The sequence below is a fragment of the Nycticebus coucang genome, chromosome 5, assembly GCF_027406575.1.
Source record: "Nycticebus coucang isolate mNycCou1 chromosome 5, mNycCou1.pri, whole genome shotgun sequence".
In the NCBI taxonomy this organism is placed as follows: domain Eukaryota; kingdom Metazoa; phylum Chordata; class Mammalia; order Primates; family Lorisidae; genus Nycticebus; species Nycticebus coucang.
Window position 1 is genome coordinate 1,593,472 of NC_069784.1, and position 12,653 is coordinate 1,606,124.

Genomic DNA, 12,653 nt, shown 5'->3' on the forward strand with positions numbered 1-12,653 from the left:
CAAGGGTATCCAAATAGGATCAGAGGAGATCAAACTGTCACTCTTTGCAGATGATACGATAGTATATCTACAAACTACAAAACTCCTAGTATTGATGAAGGAATAAAGCAGCATCTCAGGATACAAAATCAATACTCACAAATCTGTAGCCTTTATATACACCAACAAGAGTCAAGGTGAAAAAACAATCAAGGACTCTATTTCCTTTACAATAGTGCCAAAGAAGATGAAATACCTGGGATTGTGCCTAACAAAGGATGTGAAAGATCTCTATAAAGAGAACTATGAAACTCTGAGAAACAAAATAGCTGAATATGTTAACAAATGGAAATATATACCATGCCTATGGCTGGGAAGAATCAACATTGTTAAAATGTCTATACTACCCAAAGCAATCTACAGATTTAATGCAATCTCTATTAAAGCACCTCTTTCATACTTTAAAGATCTGGACAAATTAGTACTTCATTTTATATGGAAACAGAAAAAGCCTCAAATAGCCAAGACATTACTCAGAACTAAAAACAAATCAGGAGGAATCATGCTACCAGACTTCAGACTATACTATAAATCTATAGTGATCAAAAAAGCATGGTACTGGCACAAAAATAGAGAGGTAGATGTATGTAACAGAATTGAAAACCAAGAGATGAACCCAGACACTTGATCATTTGATCTTCGATAAGCCTATCAAAAATATAAATTGGAGGAAAGATTCCCTATTTAACAAATGGTGTGGGGTGAATTGGCTGGAGACTTGTAGAAGACTGAAACTGGACCCACACCTTTCTCCTCTAACAAAAATTGCCCTCACTAGTTAAAGGACTTAAACTTAAGACATGAAACTATAAAAATTCTTAGAGAGATTGCAGGGGAAACACTCGAAAAAACTGGCCTGGAAGAATACTTTATGAGGAGAACACCCGGGCAATTAAAGCAACATCACAAATACATTACTGGGATCTGATCAACCTAAAAAGCTTCTGCACTGCCAAGAACACAGTAAGTAAAGGAAGTAGACAGCCCTCAGAATGGGAGAGGATTTTTGCAAGTTATATTTCTGACAAAGGTCTAATAATCAGAATCCACAGAGAACTCAAACTTATTAATAAGAAAAGAACAAGTGATCCCATTTCATTGTGGGCAAGAGGCATGAATAGAAGCTTCTCTGAAGAAGACAGGTGCACAGTCTACAGACACATGGAAAAAATGCTCATTATCTTTAATCATCAGAGAAATGCAAACCAAAACCACTTTGAGATACCATCTAACTCCAGTAAGAGTAACCCACATCACAAAATCCCAAAACTACAGATGTTGGTGTTGATGTGGAGAAAAGGGAACACTTCTGCACTGCTTGTGGGAATGCAAACTAGTACGTTCCTTTTGGAAAGAAGTTTGGAGACAACTCAGGGATCTAAAAGTGGACCTGCCATTTGATCCTGCAATTCCTCTACTAGGTGTATATCCAAAAGACCAAAAATCATTTGGCAACAAAGATATTTGCACCAGATTGTTCACTGCAGCTCAATTCATAATTGCCAAGTCATGGAAGAAGCCCAAGTGCCCATCGACCCATGAATGGATTAACAAATTATGGTATACCATGGAGTACTATGCAGCCTTAAAAAAAAGATGGAGACTTTACCTCTTTTATGTTTGTATGGATGGAGCTGGAAAATATTCTTCTTAGTAAAGTATCTCAGAAATGAAAAAAATATATCCAATGTACTCAGTACAACTATGAAACCAATTTATAATCACTCACACTTTCATATGAAAGATGAATCACAACTATAGCCCCAGATGAAGGAGGGAAGGGGAGAGAGATGGGAAGGGAGAGGGGTGGTTCGATAGAGGGAGAGTTGATGGTGGAACCACACCTATGGAGCATATTGCAAGCATACAAGTCAAATCTATCAAGTATAGAACACAAATGTCTTAACACTGTGATTAAGTAAATGAGGTGAAAGCTATTTTAATTAGTAGGATGCAAGCACTCCAATTTGTACAAATAATCAACACATTGAATCCCACAAAGGCATAAATGTGTTCATGATCTAAGTATATATGAATTATTAAAAAAAAAAAAAGAAGAAGAAGAAGAAGGGGGACACAGGGTGGGAGAAGTGGTGCACAGACTCACTCATCATTCCCTCTGTCTCCACAGGAGGTCTCCAGCTTCCAGCCAGCCTCCCGTCTCCAGGGCCAACCTGCAAGGTAGGCGACGTCCTGAGATCTAGCTCAATGTTTCCAAATAATAAATGCACCTCGTATTCCAAACCTTTCTTATAATAAATAATAGCCTCTGTTTACACATTGTGGGCTTCAAAAGTATTTCTCTTGGTGACTTTCTTCAAAGGCTGGAGCTTCTTTACTCAATATAAAACCAAATTAAAAGCAATATTAAATAATTTACCCATTGCATGCCCAGGCTTTCAGAATGTGACAAGTGTGTGGAAATTCTGCTTCCCAGAAGAGGGGCTGGAGGCAGAGCTGGGTTAGTGTCCCCTGACCTCGAGGGGGCTGTTTGCCTGTGAGGTCCGGCACAGCTAACCTCAAAGACCTGCAACCCAGGGGCACGTCAGTGTATTCATCTTAGCGTCAACTAGAGACCCACTTGAATCTCCATCCTTTCCAGACGCAAAGCCTCTTTCGGGTCATGAATCATGCCTTTTGGAGGTTGTCCAACTTTGTTCCTCAAAGGTGCTTTTTTTAAAGAACCTGACTTCTCATCTTTTAGCTCAGTGCCTCCAGGGAGTGTCAGGTGGCCCTGAACGCAGCACAGAGGAAGGGACACTGCAGATGTGTTGAGCAGAAATTCTTGTCTCAATAAAATACAACCAGTTAGATGACATTTTTAAAATCCAAATGGAATTTTTACCCTGAATCTGTTCCCTGGTGTTACAGCAGTGAGTCTGAGATAAACCACAGGGAACAGTTAGGGCAAACTCACAGTGAGATCGCATGACCCCAACACTGCCTCACACAGCCTCCTGACCCCAGTGCTGCCTCCTACAGCCTCCTGACACCAGCGCTGTCCCTCTCAGCCTCCTGACCCCAGCCAGCGCTGTCCCTCTCAGCCTCCTGACCCCAGCGCTGTCCCTCTCAGCCTCCTGACCCCAGAGCTGCCCCGCTCAGCCTCCGGACCCCAGCACTGTCCCTCTCAGCCTCCTGACCCCAGCGCTGTCCCTCTCAGCCTCCTGACCCCAGCCAGCGCTGTCCCTCTCAGCCTCCTGACCCCAGAGCTGCCCCGCTCAGCCTCCGGACCCCAGCGCTGTCCCTCTCAGCCTCCTGACCCAGAGCTGCCCCGCTCAGCCTCCTGACCCCAGCGCTGTCCCTCTCAGCCTCCTGACCCCAGAGCTGCCCCGCTCAGCCTCCGGACCCCAGCATTGTCCTTCTCAGCCTCCTGACCCCAGCGCTGTCCCTCTCAGCCTCCTGACCCCAGCCAGCGCTGTCCCTCTCAGCCTCCTGACCCCAGCGCTGTCCCTCTCAGCCTCCTGACCCCAGCGCTGCCCCTCTCAGCCTCCTGACCGCAGCAGCACTGCCCTTGCTGTGCACTATGCCCACCTCACCTGGATGTTGTGTTCTCTTGCTGGGATCGTGACTATGAGTATAACAAAAACCCAATTTCTAAAGAAAGGGAATAAAGGTGGAAGAATCTATTAGCTCATTGGTTTCTGACATGTCTGCTATGACACATGCTTTTAAAAATATTTTTATAAGAGAAAGATTGAGAACAAGAATAAAGAAAGCTATTAAATCAGTGTGAGTTTACTCTGCAGCCCTGTGATAGGAGTACAAGCATACTATCTGTATGGGCTTCAAAAGCCTGGTGTGCAGAGTACTATTTCCTTCAGAGTTTTACAAAATAAAAAAGTGTTTTAACATATAACTGGTGTCACATACTTGGAGATCAAAGGAGGTAGTTTCGAAACCCCTATCATTTCATCATATTGGCCTAACACTGGGGAATTGCTCACATTTCTGTTAGTCAAATTTACTAAGTTTTTGACATCAATGCGAACATTAAGACTGTTTTTTCTTGTCATAAATACTGACAAACACAGGAGAATTTGTGATATTTATGGTTCTATAAATTAGCTCACCAGCCAAAAGATGTGGTTGGAACCATCATTTTGTGATTCTTGGCACAGTGACCACAGCTTGGCAGCTGGAGATTCTTTAGATAAATTCTTTTAAAACAATGGAGGAAAGAAATGACAATACCACATAGGCAATTTGTTTTCCTCTGTCTTTGTGACAGATGACAAAAATTCTGGCTTTTCATTGGAAAGAGAATGTAGTGATATCAATTATTACGTAATTACAGGTTTCAAAATCTCCTTCACGTCTAACCACAGTTAGGAAAGGAAGGAATAGACACAGAGCCCGTGTTTTGTTCTTATTATCAGCTTAAATAAGTCAGGCAGATTTTTCCTGTTATTTTAATATTTATCAGCATATGACAAAGAGGTGAGTTTAAATAGAACCTTAAAGGAGAATGAAACTAAGTGGCTGAGAGCGAACAGGAGCGAGAGGTGGGCGCTGCCTTGAAATCCATGTGTCACTGTGGTGAGATGGGGCTTCCATTTGTCAGTACTGAGGTTGGGCTCACGTATCTCAGTTGAAATCTCACATAAAAGGCATAAGAAATCCACCGTAATTTATTTTATTTTTTTTTTTATTTTTTTATTTTTGTAGAGACAGAGTCTCACTGTACCGCCCTCCGGTAGAGAGCCGTGGCCTCACACAGCTCACAGCAACCTCTAACTCTTAGGCTTACGCGATTCTCTTGCCTCAGCCTCCCGAGCAGCTGGGACTACAGGCGCCCGCCACAACGCCCGGCTATTTTTTTGTTGCAGTTTGGCCGGGGCTGGGTTTGAACCCGCCACCCTCGGCATATGGGGCCGGCGCCCTACTCACTGAGCCACAGGCGCCGCCCAATCCACCATAATTTAAACAGAAGCAATCCAGTTTGTTAGGAAAGCCTGGCTGACTTAGATGACACTAGTCTCATATAGAAGCAGTTTTAGGAGAGAGAGCACCAAGTCTTGGCAAAAAACTTCTTCCTTTTTTTGTTGAATATATAAATGAAAGAAACGCAATTTAAGTTGAGCAAAACATAGAAACAAAACCCCAAATTGTTTGATTACAAATGGAAATAATAATCCATAACTTCACAAGCTATGGGTTACCCTTGGGGTGAGTAGAGATAAGGGTGGATAAGGGAGACTTCTGATATACTGGTCATGGTCTATTTGTTTGTAAAAATTAAACATAACCAGCAGTGTATTTCTGATTTGTTTACTTTTCTACATGTATGTATACATAGTAGTATTCTTAGATAAAACAATTCCAAATCTCTATATTAGGTTCTGCATTAATAAACACTTATTCTTTGTGGCAAAAAAAAAAAAAAAAAGCCAATCATCAAAAACCATAGTTCATTGATACATTTACTCTGATACATTGATCATGAACTGGAATATTCAATGGGCAAATCAAGGGAAATCTCTCAATCTGAAATACCTTTCTTTTCACTGTTCAACCAAGTTTATTCTCAGTTCTCATGGCCAGAGACAAATTTCCTTCCTTTGCAAAGACATTCTATTTTTTTAAATTGGCATAATTACTTCTTTTATTTTTGCTATGATGCCAACTTAACTCCCAGGATGGACTTTACTATGTGCTGTGTCTCTCCCCTTGGAGACTAAGCTCCTGGAAACGGAGGCTGCACCTTGCGCCGCTCTGCATCCGTGGTGCTTTGGTATAATTATTTTCACAGAGTACGGACACAGTGAGTGTTGACTTGACCAGCAAAACTCCATTCAATTTAGAGACTTTAAAGGCAAATGATCGTAAAATTAAATTTTAATGAGGAGACAATATTTTTATCTGTATTCTTATGAAGAGTATTCAAATGGTGGGGGTTTTCTATTTAAAAAATTCCTTACTGCATTGAAATTGAAAGAGATTTGAAACATACTCTCTAACTGCTTACATATGTTAGTGCATTGTGATGGGTTTTGAACAGAGGAGTGAAATATAAGCAGCTGGTCTTATGCACTTTGAAAAGGGAAGCAGAGTGAAACAGTGGAGAATGCTGAGGCTGGAGTGGTGTGGCGTCCACGTGCTCAGACTGAGGGCCAAGATGCAGCAGATCCTCCCCGGGGACTGAAGATGCTAGTGCTGGGAATCTAATGAGCATCTCCATTTGGGTCACGTTTTGCCTTTCCACAAGGCTGGGCTCTAAGTTCTAGGGTTGAATGGGGAAAAATAGAACGGAAGAAGAAAGAAGACTCACAAAGAAGGCAGGACGTTGAATCCTGTCACCTGTACAAACTCAAAATGGAAAATTGAAGTAATTCTCAGGACTTCAGACTCCAAAACTAATTCAACAATAAAATATCAAATAATTGAGGGAAATGGGGGTGTGTGAATTCACATGCAGGGGAAGGACTGTCCCACTTTTTCCAAGCCATCCTGTCTTTTGCTCTTCGACAGTGATTTCACATATGTCGTGACAGCAAGAATTTACTGAAAAGATACATTATCAAGTGTTCACTGCCTTTACAAAAGGATTCTTTGCTTTACACACAGATTAGTTAAAGAGCTGTTTCCCTTAATGGCCGCACCTCTGAGTCACATAATGTGACTTGATGTGCATCCTACCTACAGGATCTCAGCAGCCAAATGGGCGCGTCGGGTGGAGTGTTCTAGACAGAGTTTCTGGCTCTAAAATTCACCAGTAAACTTACTGAGCAGGACCCTCACCTCTGGCAACAGGTAAGGCATTCTGAAGAATAGCTGGACGTCTGTGCATCAAGGGAAAGGGCAGCAGACCTGTCACCAAGGCGACAAGGACTCGCCTGGAGAACGTGAGGCTGGACGGCTGCAGACACTGAGTCTGTCCAGCCTGAGCACCCACAACCTGGGCCGAGAGTCAGTTACAACACAGTCCTAGAAAAGACCATGTCTGGGGAAATCAGGTAAGGCAGTGTGGAGGCTTTCCAGCCAGGACTGAGACAGGTCGCCCCGTGTGAGAAACAGGTTTAAAGTTTTCCAGTGCTCATGGGCATCCATTTCTTCTTCTTTTTTTTTTTTTTTTTGTGGTTTTTGGCCGGGGCTGGGTTTGAACCCGCCACCTCCGGCATATGGGACCAGCGCCCTACTCTTGAGCCACAGGCGCCGCCCTGTGCATCCATTTCTTTTAATATGTATTCAGGCCATTCTGGGGAGGAAATGGCTTTTTACCACTTTGTAAGTCGCAGGAGGCTTTCTCCTGGGAAGGCTGTTTCTCTCTGTGGGCCCCTCCTGCCGCATCTGATCATGACTGCCTTCTGCAGACCGTGTGGGTGAAACAGACTCAGGGCTGCTCATGTAGCCGCCAGCAGGCTCAGATAGCTGCCTTTGATTCTAAGGAGTTCAGAAAGTCCTGGCATTCATTTAGTTCTCCTCCTTGCCCAAACTTTCAGGGCCTGTGATGGGAGAGGGACTCTATGTGCACAGAACAGGCCCTCTGAGGCCACAGCAGTGTCCCGAGAGCGGCTCTGTGTCTGGTGACTGGAAATGAAGCCCAGCAAAGCGGCACTTCTGCTCAGTTTCTGCATTGAGCAAGAACGTGCCCCAGGATTACAACACCGCGGGCAGATGGGGATACAACCAATCTTGTTTCCAAAAGCTGTGACTGTTCCTCATAAAGGAGGCATTGCAGGGAATTGTTAAAAAAGAAAAGAAGAAAGAAGGCAAGAAAAGAAAGGGAAAACGAAAAAACATAGAAGTATCACACTATGCTTTTTTCAGTATTCTAAATGCCATGCAGCCAGAATTATTGGGCTAATCGCCTTAATTATTCATCCCGAATGTTTAGACACCCTGCAAATAAAGCTATAGGGAAAACACATCAGAAAAGCTCCCTTTATTTTGAGGGTAATACTCCAAATTGTTGTTTTGTGAGACTTGCTTTTGTCTAAAACAGTCCTCTTGTGGAAGTTTACCTGGAGCCTCAGCCTTGAACTGTTTATATTGACTGCAGTTATTTCATACAGATATGAAATTAAGTGTAGGTCCTGGCAAAGCATTAAGAAGTCGGCCAAAATGCTCATGGTGGGAATATTACCTTTAAGCAAACATCGCCCGAAATAAAACCCTGCTCATTATGACCATTTCACTGGTCCAAAATTAATGTCTACATACAGCATAGATATCTCTTCTCATTAAAGAGAACTGGGAAGAAGGGCAGGTCTCATCTGTCTCTGGCAGCCTGAAGAGCTGGGCTCGCTCCACTCCGACTCCACTCCACGTTTTCATACTGCTGAGACACACCATCCACCACCCTCCTCTGAAAGTTGGAATCCTGCATGTTAGTAAGTATTTCAGTTATGCCATTGACGTCAATGGAGTCATTAAATAGATTGCTGGCCCTCCCAGAGGCAAATCACTGCCAGGGACCTAGATATAGACACGTTTTTTTACAAAGACAACCATCAGGTTTTGCTGTAGCAATAAGCCAGGGAGAGGGAAAAGTTTACACTGCAGCAAACCTATCTCCAAAAACAGTTTCTTTCTTTCTTTTGCATTTCAGTTCCGGCCTTTCTTTCTCTTTGGTAACAGTAGGCTCAGGCAGCTACCCAGATACTATTGCCTGGACAGTTTGTGCACAAATGCATCTCCTGTGATTGAGACCACGAGGGAGGTACCCCACTTTTAGAGAGGATCACCTTCTGCTCTACCCAGCCCATCTGGATGTTTATTCAGTGGCATAAGTTATCTGGACAAATCAGTATTGTCTGCCAGTAAGGTTGTCTTTGATATATAGTTCCCTAAATAAACAACCTTACCCACATGCACACACACATGCAGGCGGGAGCGTGCACACACACGGGCACAACTGTGTCCTTTCTGCTGCCTCCGTGTGGCTTGTAGCTGCAGCCCCTCCTCCACAAAGCCACTTTTCTGCACCTGGCGCTGTGCTACAGCAAGGGTGGAGGAGGAAGCTGGGAAGAAAGATTTGCTTCTCTCCCTGCCTGTCTGGATGCTTCCACAGGAGGCCATCCACGTGCTTGTGTCCTTCCAGCCCCAGCTGCCGGCTGCCTCAAGCCTGGTCATGCAGCACCCAGGCGTGTCACAGAGAGCCCCTGAGGAGACGGCGGCCTCTTTCTGGGTATTCTTGACAGCCCCATCAACCAGGAGGCAGAGCCAAAGATGCCTCACACACAGGCTTTCCTGCCTCCCCAGCTCGAAGCTGGGGAGCTGTCTTCAGCAAACAGATTTCTTCAGATCTGTCATCTGAGTCTGCCCCTGTCTGTCGTCCTTGTCCCTGGCTTCCTGGCTCCCCTTACTTATCAGTAACTATGTATATAAATGCCGCACACCTGACCCCTTGGGGACAGCTCTTTGTCAGTAGGCGCAGGTGACCCCTCCACCACCCTCCTTCACGGTTTGGCTGCCAGCTTCACCATCCGCCCGTTTATCTCTCTCCTCACCTACCACAGCTGGTCCTTGCAGCCTTCCTGTGATCCTCCTCTCCTGTCCCCACACCTCCCCTTCCTCGGTTCGTGCTCCCCGTCAGGGCGGCCCTCCAGCGTGGTTTGCTGCCCTCACTCCTTCCCACCCAAGTCGAGCCTCCTCTCCGGCACCAGAGTGATTCTTGTAAAACCCCACTGTGGTTATGTTACAGTGGAGCCTCCACAGCTGACCCCTGCCCTACACTGACCACCTCCCTAAGTTGGCCAGTTTTCACAGTCCAGACATGCACGTGTGAGCCTCAGCACAGTGGACCTCTGTCCTCATGTCGACCACCTCCGTGTGTTGACCAGTTTGTTACGGTCCCTCGGGTGGTCACCTTGCAGAGGATCTACGGTATTTTCTAATTTGGTCACACTTTGCCTTAAGTCCCAAACTTCTTCCTGGACATGCAAAGGCCTTCAGAGTTTTGCTCCCAACTCCCTCGGCCCCTCCTCCCGCCTGCCCTAGTCACCCTGGCATGGCTGACGTGGTGCAGCGTGGAGAAGGCCCCTCCCCTCGCTGCCTTCTCACCTTCCTAGAATTATGGCTTGCCTTGTCCCCAGAATGTCACTCACACATTCAGCTCAGGGATCTACGTACATTGTTACTGTGAACAAATTCTTTATATTCTCTGATCCTTGGAGTTTGGAGTCAGGATTAAAAACAATATGCAGTCTCAAACCAGGCCTGGTGTATAATACGTGCTTAAGAAACACCATTTCCTCTCCCCATTCCCATCTGGAAAGTACCCTTCGCATTCTTCAAGATTCAGCTTCTATCTTCTGGACACACCCCTTGCAACTCACCCCAAATCACTCTTCATTGTTGTCTCAAAATCTCGATGTTTGCACTTGTCATATTCAGCTGTAATTATTTAGTTCATTTTCTCCCCTTCTAACCTAAGAGCATTCCAAGTTCAAATACACATACGAATCTTCGTTTTTCCTCATTTGTAGCAGAAGACCCGGAGCATAGTAGATGCTCAATAAATGTTTGTAAAATGAACAAGTGTGAATTAATGAATGCACATCCATGAATCAGAAAATACTAGGGAGAATGGAGGCTCATACCCAGCTTTGCTCAGGCCTGAACACGGCTCCCATTTGGTGCCACACACTGTGCTGGGCATGGAGGGAAAAAAATAATACAATGTGGAAAATGAGTCACCATTTGGTTGTTTTGTTTTCTTTCATTTCTTTTAACATTGCCACTTCTTCCTGAAGCAATGGATAGTAAGAGTTCACTTCGGGTGCCTTGAAGGTCCCACACAATCAGGCGTGGCCAGCGTCCTCACTGTGACCGCAGAGCAGCCATGTCCAGACGAGCCTGGAGTCAGAGCACCCTTCTCAAATTCCATCCCCACCACGTGACATTAATGACCTCAGGGCATTAATTAATCTGTATCCCAACTGCCTCATCTTCACGATTGGGATGGAAAGGGCACATATATCATATGTTGGTTGTAGAGATTAAATACGCTAAAATTGAAAAGTACTTAGAAAGTGCCAGCGTTAGCACTGACATTAGCATTCATAACATGCCTCACACAGCAAATGGCAAGTGGTCAGCATGTGGTAGCTGAGAGCCCAGGTCTTCTGGTATCAGGAGGGAACCAAAACAGAAAGCCTCACTGAGCTCCTTCTAAAAGGTTCGTTTCTACTTCCCTTCCACAGGAATACAATCTAAAAGAGAAACCGTCTTTAAAGCTTAAGATTCTTTCCCCTGCAACCGTGAACGCTGGGTTCTGCAGAAGCAGCTTTCCTGTTGAGGGCAGGATTCTGCAGACACACTCTGAGGAGGCAGAGGAGAGACTGAAACTGAGTCTGCACGGAGGGGCGCGACCCAGGGTGCAGAGTGCAGGAGAGGCCACATGGTTCAGGATTCCAGAAGACTGGATCTGAGTTAACAGAGAGGCCTTTCCTGCATAAGCCTGAGATGGCATTGTTTATAAGGCAGGGTATTTACAACCTTATGACTCTTCACCGTTGTAGTAATGTCTAAATCCAGATCTTACCTTGGTCCTGGCAGAGGATGTGGGTTTTTACCCAGTCAGCTTATTGGATGTGGGTTTTACCCGGGCAGTTTATTGGGGAGCAGCAATTGGAGCTGGTGCATCAGAGAAGGCAGAGCCTGCAGCCTGCAGTGTGCTGGGGGGTGGGGGGGGGAAGGGGAGAGGCTTGGGCTCTTTCAGAAAGACTTTCTGCCTCTCAGTACTGCTGGGAAGGGGAAAACACGGTCGTATCCACCTTATCCTCCTCTGCTCCCTTTATTGGGGCGGGGGCGAGAAGGAGATTGGGGTGGGCCTAGAGAAGAATGGATGTGAAAGTTTGCTAGAAGAAGGAAGGAAGAGAGCCATCTAAGTTCCCTTTCCTGCCTCCTCATCCCCAAGATGGCAAGATCCTGGGGGCAGGGTGGGTTCTGCTCGCTTCCGACCAGCCCCTGCACAGCACGTTGCAGAGCGGCCTCCAAAGCTGTTCTCGGAAGCCAGGAGCCTGTCAGGGAACAGTCTTCCACACAGGGGAAGAGAAACAAAGCAGGGACTGTCCCTTGAAACAGAGAACTCACTGGATCTTTCTCTTGGTTTATTGTCTTGACTTCCTCCCTGCCAGAGCTATTGATGAGGACCAAAAGTGACCCTCAGTCTTCTGTGTACTTTTCCTGCCCTCTCTGGCTGTGTCCGTGGAGTGAGCTGGGCCATGGCGACCCGCCAGCTCGTTTGATCTGTGGTGCCAGCCGCTCGGGCAGTGCAGTGTCCCTCTGCCCTTCCAGCTGAACTTTGGGCTTCAGATGTATAGGGTCCAGATGGGCAAGTGCTGTGAGCTGCAAACCTGGCAAGGTCGGAAGCTGCCTGTGCCCCCACCCCCCCGCCTCCCGGCTCAGAAGAGGAGCCGGCCTGACTCTCCCAGTGAAACCGGTTTATAGACTTTATTATCCCTATTTCACAGATCTGAAAAAGGAGGCCAGGAAGCAGGTGGGGCTGACTCAAGCGATAGTCAGAATTGAAAACGAGACCTCTGTTTCTTGAAAACCCGTGCTTTTTCTCTACCCTGTAGACCCACGTGGTCACTCCTCCTTCCTACCATAAACCTCAAGTGTTATAATTTACAGAAAGGAGGATGTTGAGAATGTCACGGCCAGAGAGC

General features: G+C 45.7%; 1 protein-coding gene across 2 annotated transcripts in view; it reads left to right on the forward strand.

The window, feature by feature from the left end:
• PDE4B (phosphodiesterase 4B) overlaps window positions 1–12,653 on the forward strand; it is a 383,978-nt gene that overhangs the window by 286,528 nt on the left and 84,797 nt on the right. For both annotated transcript variants that reach the window (XM_053591241.1, XM_053591242.1), the window contains one exon: window positions 2,171–2,220. In XM_053591241.1, coding sequence (XP_053447216.1) covers window positions 2,171–2,220 — 50 coding nt within the window. The remainder of the gene's footprint in view (window positions 1–2,170; window positions 2,221–12,653) is intronic.